Source organism: Pelophylax lessonae, assembly GCF_965119305.1.
Source record: "Pelophylax lessonae genome assembly, chromosome: 9".
NCBI classification, from domain to species: Eukaryota; Metazoa; Chordata; class Amphibia; order Anura; family Ranidae; genus Pelophylax; species Pelophylax lessonae.
Window position 1 is genome coordinate 155,391,459 of NC_138776.1, and position 17,928 is coordinate 155,409,386.

A 17,928-nucleotide genomic window follows, 5' to 3' on the forward strand; every position below is an offset into this window, starting at 1 on the left:
CCAGAGTAAGCAGGTCATAAGATACATAAATAACATAGACTCACCCGCTTCTATCTCTTATTAAAAAGATATCTCATAAATAAACATTAAAACGCCATATAAAAATCCATTATGTAAAAAGAATAATCAAATACAGTGAGAGTCCCAAATTTCTAAAACATATATAAAACCACATAATGTTATCAATCGGAAATAAAACAGTTGAGATTGAACACCACATTCAAACCAACTGGGTTAAAAACATTGGTCTCGTATATCCAATAGGATTCCCTTTGGCTCAGATGTCTAACGAAATGGCCTCCCCTCCAGTGTCTACTCACTTTTTCAATTCCCCAAAATCTCAGACCCCTAGGATCTCTATTATGAAAAAATATAAAATGTTTGGATACATTATGGGATTTAAGGCCTTTTTTGATATTGACATGTTCGCCAATGCGTACATGTAAAGCCCTGGAGGTCCTACCTACATATTGGAGGCTGCAATCACACTCCAACATGTACACAACTCCCTGAGTTTGACAAGTAATCAGCTCCTTTATCTGATAATTTCTACCAGTAGCTGCTGCGGTGAAATCTTTACGTCTTTTTAAATTGCACTTGGAGTGTTTACATGCTGGGCAACGCCCACATGCAAAGAACCCCGATAAGAAGTAAAAAAAGTCTACTTTCCCTCTGTATAGGGGGATCAACCACTTCAGGGGCAATCCTGTCTCTTAGTTGGGGCTTTCCTATATATAAACTGAGGACGGGCTAGTAAGACAGGCCCCAAAAACCTGTCCCTTAACAAAATGCCCCAGTGCTTAGAGAAAATCCTCTCCACCTTTTTATATTGGGCATTATAGTCCAAAATGATCTCTGACAATTTGCTAGATTAGGTAGTCCGCCTCAGAATAACAGTTCCTCCTAAGGCGGACAAATTGTCCTCTAGGTATATTGCAGAGCCATGTTTTATGGTGACAACTGCTCAGAGGAATGTACCCATTACAATCGGTGGGTTTGAAGTAACTCAGAGTTTTGAGGAGGTCACCATCCCTAAAGATCTCCAAATCCAAAAAGACCATCTTTTCAGGATCAGTGTTCTTAGTATTAGAATTAAATTTCTCCATAAAACTCTGGCGACTCCCCATGTCACCCTCCCAGATCAAAAACACATCATTGATGTACCTCCGATAACAAATCAGCTGATCCAGGCACTGATGAAAGACCACACCCTCCTCCCATTCGGCCATAAATAAATTGGCCACACTACGAACAAAGCGGGCACCCATCGCAACTCCCCTAGTTTGGAGGTAGAATCGATGTTCGTACCAGAAGTAATTGTTGCTTAAACAGAAATCCTAGCACTCCATCAGATACATCCTATGGTAACTACTCAGATCTGAGCCTTCCAAAGCCCACTGAACTGATGACAAGGCATCCTGGTGACCAATAATGGTATATAAAGACCCAACATCAGCCGTTACCAGAATGGTCTCAGATGAAGGTGAAAGCGTCTCTAAGATCTGAATAATATGCTTGGTGTCCCTCAAATAAGCCTTGGTGGCACAAACCAAAGGCTTTAAAAAATAGTTAATGTATTGACCGACCCGAGATGTCCCAGACCCAATTCCATTGACAATGGGCCTCCCAGGGGGACGGAGAGCATTCTTATGTACCTTTTGGGAGAAAATAAATGGTAGGGGTGCAACTTGTCACAGGGTCTAGAAACAAAGACTCTCTTTTTTTTAGGATACCACTATTCTTTCCCTTCACCAAAAAAATGTAATTCTTTATGAAAATCAAACAGGGTCCTTTCTGAGAACCCAATAGGTTTCCTGATCCCCCCCAATAATCGCCCCATCTCCTCATAATATGATTTGGACATGATGACCAGACCCCCTCCCTTGTCAGCAGGGAGGATGACCAAATCGTGCTTCTGCTCAAGAGCATTAATCCCTTGTTTAATATAGGTAGGATCTTTTACTTTTTTTAATTCTCCTACTTCCTTAACCACCATTTTTCTGAATACTTCTAAATGCTTGTTATCTTTATTCGGAGGGTTAAAGACAGACCTATTGGATACATTGGAATGTGTGCCCACAAGGGGTACACAAGCCCTTTCATTCACCTGGTTTTGACAAAAAATATTTTTTTATGTTCAGGCTCCTAACATACATCTGAACATTCACATAAGTATGGAACTTGTTCAGATTCCTAACTGGGACAAATTTTAGTCCCCTGTCCAACACTAAGTTCCTCATCTGTTAAGTTAGTACCACTAATATTAACCACTTAAGGACCAGGCCTACGTCTGACACTTGTTGTTTACAAGTTTAAAATCAGTTGTTTTTTTTTGCTAGAAAACTACTTACCCCCAAACGTTATATATTTTTTTTTTAGCAGAGACCCTAGAGAATAAAATGGATATCGTTGCAATATTTTTTATCACACCGTATTTGCGCAGCGATCTTCCAAACGCAATTTGTTTTGAAAAAATTTACTTTTTTTAATTAAATAAGAAAACAGTAAAGTTAGCCCAATTTCTTTCTATAATGTGAAAGATAATGTTATGCCGAGTAAATAGATACCCAAGATGTCATGCTTTAAAATTGCACACGCTCATGGAATGGCGACAAACATTGGTACTTAAAAATCCCCATAAGCGACACTTTAAAAATTTCGACAGGTTACCAGTTTAAAGTTGGAGGAGGTCTAGGGCTCAAATGTTTGCTCTCACTCAAACAATCTCGTTGATACCTCACATGTGTGGTTCGAACACAGTTTACATATGTGGGCGGGACTTCCGTATGCGTTCGCTTCTGCGCATGAGCTAACGTGGACAGGGTACTTTAATTTTTTTATTTATTTTTTTCCTATTTTTTTATCTATTTTTTATTTTTACACAGTTAAAAAAAAAAAAAAAAAGAATTTTGATCATTTTTATTTCTATTACAAGGAATGTAAACATCCCTTGTAATAGAAATAACCATGACCAGACTCTTTATTGTGAGATCTGGCGTCAAAAAGACCTCACATCTACACTAAAAAAAAAAGTAATTTTTTCATGATGAAAAAAAATTGGCTCTTTAAATCAGTTGCAAGGAGACGACGTTTGACGTCGCTCCGGTCCTCCAAGACCATAGAGTTGAGTGCGGGGCATCTTGCCTTCACTCGACTTCCTGTCTGTGAGGAGCGCGGACCGGATCATTTTCCACGCTGCCAGCGGGGAAAACAACCGGGAAGAGGGGGGGCACCTCTCCCGCCGCACCGTAAGGGTGATCAAGCGGTGAATTCGCCACTGGGACCACCCTTATCTGAAAGAGGACTGCCCACCGCCTTAAAAAATACCGGGGTTATGGCAGCTATCTGCTGCCATAACCCCGTTATTTAACATCAAACTACCGACGTAAATCGACGGCAGGGGGACCGGAAGTGGTTAAAAATCCCGGCTCCTACCGGAATTTTTTTCTTTTGAATTTGTCTTCCCGATCTCCTCCCTCTCGTTCACGTATTTTTCCTCTGGGAGTATATTGGATCGCCGTCCCCCCCCACCTAATTTGGCCTGGAGTCCTTAAAAAATGGGTGTCCTCCACCTCCCTTCTTCCTCCTAAGGGTTGGAATCTGTTATTTAAGGGAATAGAATTCATCGCCTGAGGGTATTCGCTCCCTCATGTATTAACCTGTGCAGTTCTGTGGCACATGCCACATGTTTGCACACAAATAGAAACTTCAGACTTAAGAATGTGAAGATTTACTCTACTTTAGGCTTTGCAAGCAGGGCAACAAATGACACTATGAAACTACATGATCAATGCACTTCTTATGTAGGGGAAAAGCATGAGGTGCAGGCAGGGAGTTTTAGAATGCATTTAATGAAATGAACTGGCTCTTTTTACTTATAATAATTGGCTCTGTGCTTTTCCCTGATAGCACCAGCGAGCACACAACGACCCTGTGGCACTGAACTACACCTTTGCTCAAGTAGTAACTGCTGGATCACATGCCTCACAACAGCTGAAGAACCTTCAGAGTCGCTGTTTGGTCCCAGGATGGTATGCTACTCACCTAGAGAGATGGCTAACTTACTACCCACCCAGTCAAGTAAGTCTAGTAGTTATAATCTAGTTCCACATATATAGTGGTTTGCGCTGTGGCTGTACTATGCTGCTTTGTAAAAAAAAAAGTATTTCGTTCGACGGCCACAGCGCTCCATAAATCATATTATATTGCCTCCTCCAGGAGTAGGACTCAGCTTAGTATATAATCCCCTCTCTGCTCTAGGTAATCAGTCTTAATCTGTCTAGTCAGGAGTAAGAACCTAGGCTCCCAGCTGGGATCTCAGGTCCCATCAGTTTTTTTCTCCCTTACATCTTTTTTGTTTTTTCTCTCGGGAGATCTACAATCATCTGCTGGGCTGGATAATTTAGATCCAGTGGTCCCCCCCCCAGCCCAGCGAGCATGTGCAGACCACATCTACGCACTAGGTCAGCCACAACATAGCCTCACGGACAGAGGCTGGTCTGTTAGTTAAGTCTCGCGGGGTCACATACGACTGGGCTTGGGTCTGAGTCACAGCGGTCCCCTGGCCGACCGCTCTCCTACTTCGGTGGCGAAGATTCTGTCTGGAGCACTACCCGTACCAAAGAAGGCGGGGGGGGGGGGGTTTGGGGTGTACACGGGTAACCTCCAGGGACAGCCAGACCTGCTTGCAGGTTCCCTCCTCCCATCCTTAAAAATCCCTCAGTGAGCTTTACTTCCCCCCACTTCCTTTCCACCCTGTCCGGACATGGAGTCTGGTGGGGGTCCCAGGGCAGAGGATTACCCCAGGGGTCTCCCTCACTCTGTAAGGGTCCTAGGATATAGTGTCCTGCCCTGGTAGTCTGGAGGGGTCCCAGTGTAGGAGACCCCTAGGTGCATGCATGTCCCACTGTTTGCAATGTGGGTATAGTGCGGGGGGGCCCCAGTGCAGAGTGTGCAGCAGAGTCTCCTCTAACGTGTGTCCTACCTTCTGGAGGGGGTCCCCTTGCAGAGAGTGTAGTGTTGCAGAGTGCACAGGGAAGATCCTAGCAGCATGCTGAAGCTGATGGCTGCCATTTGCCCTTAGTCTGGCTGGTATCCGGTTTGCGGCCATGTTTGTGTAGCCTGATGTCATTGGGGCCATTTTCCCTTAGTCTGGCTGGTCTCCTGCTGTCGGCCATGTTTGTGTAGCCTGATGTCACAGGGGCTGTTTTCCCTTAGTCCGGGAGGCGCTGGATACGACCAAAGTCTCATAGGTAAACCAAAGCTTCTCCTCTTCCTCCTCATTTAACTCTTCATTTTCCTCTTCCTGTGCCTGGGATATATGAACAGGGATGGCATCCATGGTGATGCTGGGTCCAAATTTGCAGCGCTCCTCCGATTGGTAGGGTGAGTCCTTGGGGATCCCGGTTATCTTTCTCTGTACTGATAGGTACCCTGATCCTTGGGGGAATCCTTTAGTGGGACCAAAAGATCGTGTTTATACTGCAAGGTCTTCCTTTCTTTATGGGTCACATCTCACCCACTGACCCCCCCTGATGGAGGTGGCAGGTCCCTCGGAACCCCAGCTTCCCTTGGTTGCACTGATGGTGGTCCTGCAGTCCTCACTGTCCTGGGTGGAAGTGGTGTGTGGGCAAAGGCCCAGAAGGAAGCTTCCCTGCCTTTCCCTGCTCAGTCTGTCTCATCTGATTTGGAGCCTGATGCCGCCGTAGACGTGGCCCATCCAGGGGCTGCCTAATATCACACCCCTAGATCCAGCTGATAGTGAGGATGATTCCTCCATGGTCGCAGTAGCGAATTAAAAAGCGCTGGTAGACGCATTTATCACTGCAGTGCGTGAGCCTTTAAAAATGGAGCATGCGGCTGATGTATGTCGGACATTTCCTTATGTGCCTTATTTTGACAGGTTTCCCTGTAAGGAATGGGAACAACCAAAATTACTCTTTGCTGTCCCCAAACGTTTTGCTGTACGTTACCCTTTTGAGGAGTCACTTTTAAAAAAGTGGACTAGTCCACCAGTGGAAGACCCTCCTGTTTCCAGGTTAAACAAAGCTACCCTGATCCCAGTAGAGGAATCCCCATCCTTTAAGGACCCGGCTGATAGGAAAGCAGGGGCTGTGGCACGCAGCATGTTTACTATGATTGGTTCGACATTGCAGACAGTCTTTGCCTCAGCCCTGGTTTCTCTATCGCTCATTGACAGACGTAGTCTTCTTGATTCTCAAGAGCTGGGTTATGTTGTCTCCGCAGGAGTAGGACTAGGCAGAAAGACAAAACGTTCTGGCTCCACCTTAGGGGCAGTCCCTGAGGGTATATCCTCCCTCTCTCTGCTACAGGGAATCAGTTTTTTCTGTCTAGTCAGGAGTAAGGACCTAAGCTCCTTGCTGGGATCTTTTTGGTCCTGGCAAGATTTTTTCTTTAGAAGAAATATTTTTTAGGTAGTTTTTTCTCCAGTGTTTTTCCTGTGAGATCTTCAAGCAAAAAACGCCGGACTGGGCGACACTATTGGTCACCCCAGCCGGCCTACGAGCGCGCGCAGACCATTGCATTGTGCTTGGTCGGCCGCGACACATTCAAGTAAGTATGCGGGGCCGGGCGACGGGCTGGATGTTGAGATCCAGTGGTCACCCCGGTTTCTGCCTACGAGCGCATGCAGACCAGAGCTCCACGCTGGGTCGGCCGCGACGGAGTCCCAGTGGAGGGACTGACCTTGCGAGTTAAAAGTCTCGCTTGGACGCCAGGAACCTGAGAGTCGAGGCGTCCGGAGTGGTCCACAAACCCCCACCCCGGTGGAGAGGGTATTGTGAAGAGAGGGTGCCTGTCGGTTCGGTATGGTGAGTAAACGTTCCCTTTTTTCTTTCCTCGTTATGAGGCAGTATGAATTATGGGCCCCTCCATACATGGTCAGTATATATCTGACACTAAAAGTCCCCCTTGTAAATACAGTATGTGTTTGTGGGAAGTGGACTTGGTTTGAGAGCTAACACTCTACCCAGCAGACTGTAGCATTACAGCAGACATAGGAGGTATAATCCTACCTTATTTGTAGTGTATCTCCTGTAGATCTATCAATCGCCACTCAGCAGAGATGCAGGTGGATGTGCTGGGAAAAACGTTTTCGGCGGTCCGCCGCCATTTTGCCGTAGACCAGGTGCATGCATGTCCTCAGGTCACGCCGGCCGCCATGTTTTTGGAGTCTAATGTCTCCTATATGGGGGGCGGCCATGTTTCATGAGCCCAGCTACCTCGTGGAGAGCTGGGAACGCCGGAAGGCGTACACAGGGGGCGGAGCCACGTCCTTCTACCCGGGAAAAAGCAACAGCTCCTTCCAGTCTGTAAAGACAGACGCTGACTGCAGTTGGTTGGAAACTTCACTGCATCGGTTGGTGAGCCTTGGGGGTCCCTCTCTCTCTCTGTGGGATCGAGAAGCAGGTACTCTGAGGGGCGCTATTGCGCTAGGGGGAGACACATTAAAAAAAAAAAAAAGAGGTATTTTTTATTTAAAAAAAAAAAAAAGAAAAGTTTTTTTGTGTTTTCTGGCAAAGGTGTCCTGAATTATCATGGACCCTGCCACTCATGTATCTCCTCCGGATCCCCTCGAGGGGTCTGCGGGATCCTCCAGCACCCCACTGACGATTAAATCATTGTCCGCTATTATGGAAGCTTGTGTCCCGGGTGGAAGTGGCTTGTCAGGGACAGGGCGCAAGTAAGCGACCCCTGCCTAACCCCTTATTATCTGAAACCTCGGATTCAGACTCTGAGCCTATTTCTGCAGTTGCAGGTACTTCATCTGGTATTGGTGTCTCGTGTACTGTCTTTTCAGACAGTGAGGAGGATGTTTCGGCATCAGCCATAGCCAGAGAGGAAGCGTTGGTAAACGCACTCATGGTATCTGTTCAAGAGACCTTAAGATTACAGGGTATTCCGTCAGAAATAGCTGAAACTGAAATCCCTTTTGGGACTAAAAACGCATCTAGTGGCGAAGGTTTTTTCCATTGCCCAAATGTTTTGGCAATCCAATCAAAGAAGAATGGAGTCTGCCAAAACGCATTTCTACTATTTCTAAACGCATTAACAGGCGTTATCCGTTTGAGGAAACCCTCATTAAGAAATGGACAGAACCACCTGTGGTGGATTCACCAATTGCTAGATTGAATAAAGCCACGGTTATTCCTCTAGAAGACGCTCCGTCTTTTAAAGATCCAGTGGATCGCAAGATAGAAGCTATGTCTCGCACCATGTTTACCTTGATTGGATCAGCTTTCAGACCAATAATTGCTATTGGTCTGGTTTCGCAGGCTGTAACTGTATGGACCAAGTGGTTACGCCGGGACCTAGAAGAGGTCCCTCAGGCGGTATCAGATTTGTTGGAACAGATGATACAGGGGTTACAGTTTGTGTGTGATGCGGCGTTAGACGCCACTTCATTATTGGCGCGAGCATCTGTCTCAGCGGTGGTTCTCAAGCGTACACTGTGGCTAAAAGGTTGGTTAGCCGACCAAGGTTCCAAAAAAGCATTGGCTAATTTCCCCTTTTTAGGAGAGCGTCTATTTGGAGCCAACTTAGATGAGATCATTAAGGATCTCACGGGTGGAAAGAGCACCTTTTTACCGCAAAATTTTAAAGGTAAAGGAACTCGTCAAAGACGAGGGCCTTCTTTTTCTGCTCACAAGAGTTTTTTTTCGTCCCGTGGGTGAAAAAATTAAGTCCTCCAAAGCTCCTGCAGGAGGCGTCAGGGGTCGTTGGTCGGGCAAGCAAAAGCCCGCCCCCTCTAGACCTGAAGATAAACCGTCCAAAGCCTGAAGGTGCGCCCCCCACCCATAACTGGGGTGGGGGGACGTCTTCGCCGGTTCCCGGATCCATGGCTTTCCAGAATCCCGGACAGATGGGTTTGCGAAGTCATAAGGTCAGGGTACAAGATCGAGCTTCGATCTCTCCCACCGGCGCGATTCTTCCCTTCCAATAGCCGACTATCCCCGGATCGTTTAGACGATCTGTGGAGAGCAGTCACAGATTTACTACAACAAGGAGTGGTAGTCCACGTTCCTTGGACAGAACGCTTTCAGGGGTTTTTATTCAAACCTATTTACAATACTCAGGAAAGAGGGCAAAGTGCGTCCAATTCTGGACTTAAGGGCACTCAATTCTTTTGTCTACATAAGAAGATTCAGAATGGAGTCCATTCGCACAGTAGCAGCCTTTCTGCATCCAGGGGATGTCCTAGCGTCCATAGACATCTAGGACGCATATCTTCACTTTCCCATTTTCGCAGGACATCAACGGTTTCTACGTTTTTCCGTAGAAGAGAACCACTATCAGTTTGTGGCGTTACCTCTCGGTCTCGCCACGGCTCCGCGGGTCTTCACGAAGGTGTTGGCCCCAATGTTGGCACTTCTGCGCCAAAGAGGCATATCGATTCTAGGTTACCTAGACGATCTTCTGCTTCATGCAGAGTCTCCTCAGACCTTGCTACAAAACATAGAAATTACTATGATTTCTTTACAGGAATTCGGGTGGCTGGTGAACCAGCAAAAGTCATTTCTGGTTCCCACCCAGAGGCTCGAATATCTGGGTCTAATTCTAGACACAGTCAGGACAAGAGTTTTTTCTTCCGGTAGGGAAACTCCGAAAGATTCAATCAGCAGTCCACCAACAGCTGGTCTTCCCTTCGGACTTGCATGAGGGGTCTGGGGTTGATGGTGGCTTCCTTCGAAGCAGTCCCATTTGCCCAGTCCCATACCCGAATTCTTCAGCAAGAGATTCCTCTCAGATGGAATCGGAATCCGGAATCCCTGGACAATCAGATCCGATTGAGCAAACAGACCAGAGAGTCTCTGGTCTGGTGGCTTCGGTCTCCGATGCTCAGCCAGGGAAAGTCATTTCTGCCAATATATTGGACGACAGTGACCACGGATGCCAGTCTATCCGGATGGGGAGGAATTCTCGGTCAGTTATCTGTCCAGGGACTTTGGTCCCCGGAAGAATCCAGGTTACCGATAAATGTATTGGAACTGAGAGCGATCAGACTTTGTCTGATTCACTGGACCGAGCAGCTCCAGGGCAGCCCGGTTCGGATCCAGTCGGACAACGCCACGGCCGTGGCTTATGTCAATCACCAGGGGGGCACCAAGAGTGTCCGAGCGGCCAAAGAAGTGGCTTGCATTCTTCGCTGGGCGCAACGATTTGTTCCAGCAATCTCTGCGGTGTTCATTCCGGGGGTGGAGAATTGGCAGGCAGATTATCTCAGCCGTCAGACTCTGGATCAGGGGGAATGGTCCCTCCATCCAGACGTTTTCCACCAGTTGTGCCTACGATGGGGCACCCCGGATATGGATCTGTTGGCATCTCGATTCAACAGGAAAGTTCAGAGATTCGTGGCTCGCTCCCGCGATCCTCTAGCAGAAACCGCAGACGCACTGATCGCCCCGTGGGGGCAATACCAGCTAATGTATGCCTTCCCTCCTCTTGGGTTACTGCCAAGACTTCTTCGCAAGATAGAGGAGGAAGGTATTCCAGTAATCCTAGCAGCTCCGGACTGGCCTCGTCGAGCTTGTTACGCCGACTTGGTCAGACTGATGGCGGACGTCCCGTGGAGACTTCCTCTCAGGGAGGATCTACTGTCTCAGGGACCGATCTTCCATCCTGCTTTACGATCGCTGGTTTTAAACGGCCTGGTTATTGAGACCCAGGTGCTGAAGGACAAGGGATTGTCAGCTTCAGTTATTCCTACTCTAGTTAAAACAAGGAAAGCGACTTCCAGAAAGATTATCATCGTACATGGAAGTCTTATATTGTGTGATGTGAATCCCTTGGGTTCCATCTACATCTTTATTCGGTAGTCCGAATATTGGCTTTCTGCAACAGGGAGTTGAGCAGAAGCTGGCCTTGAGTGTTATCAAGGGTCTGGTTTCAGCATTTGCTATCTTCTTTCAGAAGCTTTTGTCTACTCATTCCTTGGTGCGGAATTTCATCCAGGGGGTGCGACACCTGGCTCTGCCAGTGCACGCGCCGTTACCATCCTGGGATCTTAATTTGGTGCTGTCGGTTCTTCAGACACCTCCCTTTGAAAATATCAGGGAGATTCCCTTGCCTACTTTATCCCAGAAGGTGGTCTTCTTGGTGGCTATCACTTCTGCATGCAGGGCGTCAGAACTGGCTGCATTATACTGTTGTTCCCCAGATCTGGTGGTTCATAGGGATAAGGTTGTTCTTCATCCGAATCCATCCTTCCTTCTAAGGTGGTTTCAAAGTTTCATTGAATAAGGACAGTGTATTGTCCTTCCTATGTCCTTAGCCCAATCATCCTCGAGAATTTGCATGGCATTCCTTGGATGTAGTTCGGGCGATCAGGATATACTTGAATACTACGGATTCAATTTGTAAGACGGATTCACTGTTTGTGATCACGGATGGCCCTAAGAAGGGGTTGCCTGTTCTGCTGCGACCATCTTTAGATGGATCAGACAGACGGTGGTATAGGCTTATTTTATCTAAGGGTCGGGATCCCCCGTTCCCTGTTAAGGCGCATTCTACTCGGGCGCTTAGAGTTTCCTGGACCTTCCGCCATCAGGCGTCAGTGGTTCAGGTTTTCAAGGCGACTGTTTAGTAGTCGGTTCATACCTTTACAATATTGTATAAGGTTTATGTGATGGCATCATCAGATGCCTCTTCTGGCTGCAAGGTTCCTGCAGGCCACTGTTTGAGGAGACTGTTGGTCTACCTCGAGGATTTTGTGGGGTAGGTCTCATCTGTTTACTCGATGAGTCCTTTGATACTTCTGGTTGGCTCCGGTTGGGCCTTCTAGATTGGATTTTGATTCTGTCAATCCCACCCCTCATTTTGTGGCACTGCTTCTGGATGTCCCAGCTCTTGAGAATCAAGAAGACTACGTCTGTCAATGAGCGATAGAGAAAAATGGATTTTTGTAAGATCTTACCGTAAAATCCTTTTCTCTTAAGCTCATTGACAGACGTAGTACCCGCCCCTCTATCATTGAGTTGGGTTGGGTTAAATTCTCTGTACTGCTTTAAAACAGAACTGATTCCCTGTAGCAGAGAGAGGGAGGATATACCCTCAGGGACTGCCCCTAAGGTGGAGCCAGAACGTTTTGTCTTTCTGCCTAGTCCTACTCCTGCGGAGACAACATAACCCAGCTCTTGAGAATCAAGAAGACTACGTCTGTCAATGAGCTTAAGAGAAAAGGATTTTACGGTAAGATCTTACAAAAATCCATTTTTCTCGGACCCTAACTGAATTGGACAAGCTTTTGCGCCAGGGCCTGGGGGTGAGCAAGTCCCAGCTGCTTATGTTGATTTAGGGGACCAGTTGGGGATCCATTGCTCCTGTGCTGTCCAAGCTTTCTGTTTCAGCGGTGGTGATTAGATGCGTGCTGTGGCTTAAGAATTGGTCCATAGACCAAGCCTCTAAGAAAGCTCTCGATCTGTCCTTTCAAGGCGATCGCCTGTTTGGGACTATCCTACCCTGGATGACATCATTAAGGGTATCACGGAGGGGGGAAGAGTACCTTCCTGCCATAGTCTAGGAAAGGGAAGGAGCCTCTTCGCAGATGGGGTCCCCACTTCTCAGCACCTACAAAGTTCTTTCGTGCTTCTGGGACAGAGAATAAGGGAAATTGATCTTTCAAATCTTCTCCGGCAGGTTCCACGCATCCTTGGTCTGGTAAACCTACAGCTAGCTTCCAGACCCGCAGACAAGACCACTTCAGCAAAAAGGTCTGCCCTCATCCATTATTGGGGTGGGGAAACATCTTCGCTGGTTTCAGGCCTTGTGGACCTCCTTCAGGAGCGTCAAGGGGATCCACAAAATGATTATTTTGGGGTTACCCAGAATGAGGAACAAAGCTTGTCCTTTTCAGGTTTTTTAGGTCCTGAGTCTAGTTGTGCGCATTTAATTCCTGCAAAGGTTCAGGTGATGTCCAAACTACCTAAGGTCCCCCCTATCCCTGTCCAGGGAATTGATTGATTTACCTAGGTCTGATTTTTATTCTGACCAGAGTAGTCCTTCCTCTGGACAAACTTCAGGAACCACAGGCCGTGATTCACCGGCTGCTGTCACAGAGATAGTTCTCTCTCCCATTTTGCATACAGGTTTTAAATCTGGTGGTATCCACCTTAAAGACAGTTCTGGTTGCACAGTCCTACATGCAGCTCCTTTAACAGGTTTAGGCTCCACAGGAGGATACCGAGGTTTATGTTGGGATCACGGGTTCCTCTGGCAGCCGCCGCAGTTGTCCAAGGACCACGGTAAAGCCAGTATAATTCTCAATACAGGCTGCTTCCGCAATTCCTGTGAGGAAACGAGGGCGAGGATCTTCCAATCAGTCTGGTGGCCATAAAGTCCCTTGGGGCTTCCTCTCAGAGAAGACCAGTTGTGCCAAGGGATGATCTGCCATCCTGCTTTACAGTCCCGGGTTTTAATGGTTTAGCTATTGAAAGCCAGATACTGAGGGATAGAGGTCTGTCTGGATCAGTGATCCCTACTATGGTGAAGGCGAGGAAGTCGTCTTCCAGAAAGATATACCATCATCGTACATGGAAAGCATATATACTTCTTGGTGTGAGACGATTGCCGCTCATCCTTGATCCATTTCTGTTGCTCGGATCTTCACCTTTCTTCAACGGGGCGTTGATCAGAAGTTGGCCTTGAGTACCATCAAGGGCCAGGTGTTTGCCCTGGCAATCTTCTTTCACCGACCACTAGCCACACACTCTTTAGTTCGTACCTTCATTCAGGGGGTTTAACATGTGGCTCCACCTGTACGGTCTCTCTTGCCACCATGGGATTTATATTTAGTACTTTCGGTTCTCCAGAAACCTCCATTTGAAAATATTCGGGAAATTCCATTGCCTACGTTATCCCAGAAGGTGACATTCTTGGTGGCCATTACCTCGGCCTGCAGGGTATTGGAATTGACGGCATTATCCTGTCACTGTCCCTATTAAGGGGTCCATAGGGATAAAGGGGTTCTTCGTCCTTGTCCCATCATTCCTGCCCAAAGTTGTCTCCTACTTCCATTTGAATGAGGACATTGTGTTGCCTTTCTTGTGTCCCAAGGAATTTTCTTTGCATACCTTGGATGTGGTTTGTGCAATTCGGGTGTATCTGGCAGCAACTGAGTCCTTTTGGAGATCAGACTCGCTTTTTGTGGTTACAGACAGACCAAGAAAAGGGCTGACCGCTTCTTCGGCTACTATCTCCAGATAGATCAGACAGGTGGTGACTCAGGCCTATTCCTTTAAAGGTCAGAGTCCATCTTTCCCTATCATGGCGCATTCTACTCGGGCGATGAGTGCTTCTTGGGCCTTCCGTCATAAAGCATCAATATCGCAAGTTTGCAAAAGGCGGCCACTTGGTCTTGGATGCATACTTTCACAAAATTCCATAAGGTAGATACTTTGGCATCTGCGGATGCTTCTTTTGGCGGCAAAGTTTTTGCAGGCTGCTGTTTAAGAGGGGCTGTTCCCTCTTGAAGGGTGTTTTTCGTTAACCTTTTATTTCTCTATATATCCACTCACTCTGCTATAGGCCTTCAGTTTTTTTTCTGCCTAGTCAGGAGTAAGGACCTAGACCCCTGCTGGGATTTTGGTCCTAGCATGTTTTGTAAAAAGGGAACTTTTTTATCTAAAAAATTACGTCCTCCGACAGTCGCCGCCACTTCGTAATCTTCACTAATGGGGTAATTGACCTTTCCTCCGCAGGAGTAGCTAGGCAACAAGATTTCTTAATATCAAAGCTTTTAGCATATCACACCCCTAGGGGGTGGTCCCCTCAGTCAATACCTCCCTGCTTCCAGCATTCTAAACTCAGTTTTCAATTGCCTAGCTTAGGAGTGGCTGGCTGTTACTGTGCTGGGGCTTTCAGTCTCAGCCTTCTATTCTCTTTTTGATTTTATTTCAAGTATTTTTCTCTTTCTTTTACTTAGCTGTTTTTTTCTGTCTGTGTAAGTGCTGAGCTCCCTGTCAGATTCCTGTGTGGAATAGCTGCCTTTCTGTGGGCTGCGGGGGGGGGGGGGGGCTCTCCTGCTCTGCTGTGTGAGATGTATGGGGCAGACTGGGATCAGACATGCTATGCGGCGACCGCTGATGCGGCCCGCCATTTTTTCTTGGCAAACTGTGACGAACGGCCCTGTGTGTTACAGCGCGGTGTTTTGGCGCCAAACGCCGCCATTTTGGCGGCGATCGCTCCTGCGAGCACATGTCGGCGCCATTTTCTTGTTGCCTTGATTCCCTCAGCCGAGCGGCCAGGTTTGTGAAGCCTTCATAGGCTATATAGGGCGGTCAGTCATTGCATCACTTCCTTTTGCTCTGGAACAGCGAACGGTGGCAGCAGCCTGTGTGGTCTCTCCAGGTTTTTACCTTCCTTATCCTGTATTTCCTTGCTCAGTGCTCCTTATCCCTGCGGGGGTCGGTGCATACGGTAGTGTGCGGTGGGCTGCGCTCGCCGCGGTCTTAAAGGGGCAGTACTTTATTTCAGTTGATACTGGGGCATGGATTCTCAGGATTGCAAGTTTCCTCCCACCTTGGTGGGGGGCCAAGGGGCTGCTGCATCCCCCGAGGGGACTGATCTGGCTGCTGTGGTGGCGAACTTGGCTTCTCAGGTGCAGATGCTGATGGCTGATCGATCCGCAAAACGGCCCAGGTTATCCATTTCCTCTGATTCAGAGGGCGATGGGGCTGCTATGGCTGGAGTGCCCTTCTCAGGGTCTCGTTCATCTCTGGACCTTATGGGGTCTGAGGGGGGAGGCTGAGGTAGAAGGGGTTGATACTTCTCCCCCTGGCTCGCCTGAAGAGCTTGCACTCATGGATGAGTTGATTACTTCTATCAAGGAAACACTGCATCTGCAAGATGAACCGTGTCCTCCTGCTTTGATGTCCTCTTATGGGACGCAAAGGAAACGCAAAGCAGCGCAGGCTTTTCCCTGCCCTGCGGAATTTCAGCGCGCTGTTGATGAGCAATGACGCAATTTAAAGAAGCCTTTTACTGTGCCAAGTAAGTTCAAGCTGCGTTATCCATTTACACCCACCACTGATGAGCGTTGGTGTGTGCCGCCGCAGGTGGATCACGCGGTGGCAGTTTTGAATAAATCTACTGCGATTCCTGCTGAGGATACCCTGGTGTTCCGGGACCCTACGGACAGGAGATTGGAGTCTCTGGCCCGTCATTCTTATACGGTTGCTGGTTCTATGCTGAAGCCTATTTTTGCTTCCATTATGGCAGCCCAAGCTATTGCGGATTGAACGCAGGTGCTCAGGCGCACCCTGGTGGCTGACTCTGCCGACAACGTTGGCTATGGTGGATCAAGTTCATCAGGGTGTCATGTATTTGTGCGATGCGGACTTGGATTTAGTCCCTTTGGCTGCATGCCTCTCCAGTGTCGCGGTGTTGAACCGTCGCCTGATATGGCTGAAATGTTGGTCGGTTGACCAATCTTCTCGCAAGACTTTAGCTAATTTACCCTACGCGGGATCTCGCCTTTTTGGCGAGTCTTTGGATACTCTGATAAAGGGAATTTCCGGGGGTAAGAGCACTCTCTTACCCCAAACTCACAAGATTAAGTTTGTTCGCGGTAAGAAGAATACCTCGTTCAGGCCCTCTCAGGGGTCCTTTCGTGCCTTTCGGTCACAATACAAGGGCAAGCCCTTCAAGGGCCAAGGCTCTCAGAAGAAACCGTGGGCAGGTAAGCAGAAGTCCGGCCAGTCCGGGCCCGCTGCCCATACCAATTCGGTCTGAAGGGGCGCCCTCACCCGGTTCTGGGGTGGGGGGACGTTTGCTCGGTTTTCTTCAACCCTGGCTGGCCCGCATGCGGGACAGGTGGGTTCAGGAAATCGTTCGATCTGGATACAAGATCGAGTTTCTCTCTCGGCCGGCGAGCAGATTTTTTCCCTCAAATCTTCAGCTGTCTCCGGAGCGTTTGCGGGATCTGCACCTGGCGGTTTCGGGATCTGCGGGCCCAGGGAGTGGTGGTTTCCGGTGCCTCATCGGGACAGATTTCGGGGGTTCTACTCCAATCTGTTCACTGTGCCCAGAAAGGAGGGCAAAGTGCGTCCGATTCTGGACTTGAAAGCTCTGAACCGCTTTGTGCGGGTTCGCAAGTTCCGCATGGAATCCCTGCGCTCAGTGGTGGCTGCCCTGGTTCCGGGGGAATTCATGGCCTCCATCGATCTGAAGGATGCGTACCTCCACATCCCCATTTTCGAGGGTCACCAGAGGTACCTTCGATTCGCCATTGCGGAGGATCATTACCAATTCGTGGCGTTACCCTTCGGTCTCGCTTCGGCTCCGCGGGTTTTCACCAAGGTGTTTGCGCCGGTCCTGGCTTTGAGAGCCCAGGGCGTCTGTCTTGGGATATCTGGACGATATCTTGCTTCGGTCTGCGACCAGTCAAGGCCTGGTGAACGACCTGTCCACCACGTTGCAGACTCTACAGTAGTTTGGTTGGACGATAAATTTTCCAAAATCAACGTTGTGTCCGTCCGGTTCGTCTTCCCTACCTGGGGATGATCCTGGACTCTGCTCAGGCGAAGGTCTTCCTGCCTGAAGACAAGCTCCGGACACTTCAGGACGAGGTCAGGTCCCTCAGGGACACTCAGTGCTCGTCCCTCCGGACATGTATGAGATGTCTGGGTCTAATGGTCTCGGCTTTTGAGGCGATTCCCTTCGCCCAGTTTCATATGCGGGGTCTTCAAGTGGAGATCTTGGCCAAGTGGGACAGGCATCCACAATCTCTGGATCGGCAGCTTTCGTTGAGCCGCCACACCCGAAGGGGTCTTTTGTGGTGGCTCCAGTCCCCGGCGGTGTCGGGGGGCAAGTCCTTTCGTCCCTTGTCGTGGACGGTAATCACCACGGACGCCAGCCTGTCGGGCTGGGGTGGTGTTCTGGGCGTTCTGTCCGCCCAGGGAACTTGGTCGGAGG

General features: G+C 48.4%; 1 protein-coding gene across 2 annotated transcripts in view; it reads left to right on the forward strand.

The window, feature by feature from the left end:
• Nucleotides 1-17,928, forward strand: part of NDST2 (N-deacetylase and N-sulfotransferase 2) — a 396,550-nt gene that overhangs the window by 352,134 nt on the left and 26,488 nt on the right. For both annotated transcript variants that reach the window (XM_082267466.1, XM_082267467.1), the window contains one exon: nt 3,910-4,080. In XM_082267466.1, the coding sequence (XP_082123592.1) occupies nt 3,910-4,080 (171 nt within the window). The remainder of the gene's footprint in view (nt 1-3,909; nt 4,081-17,928) is intronic.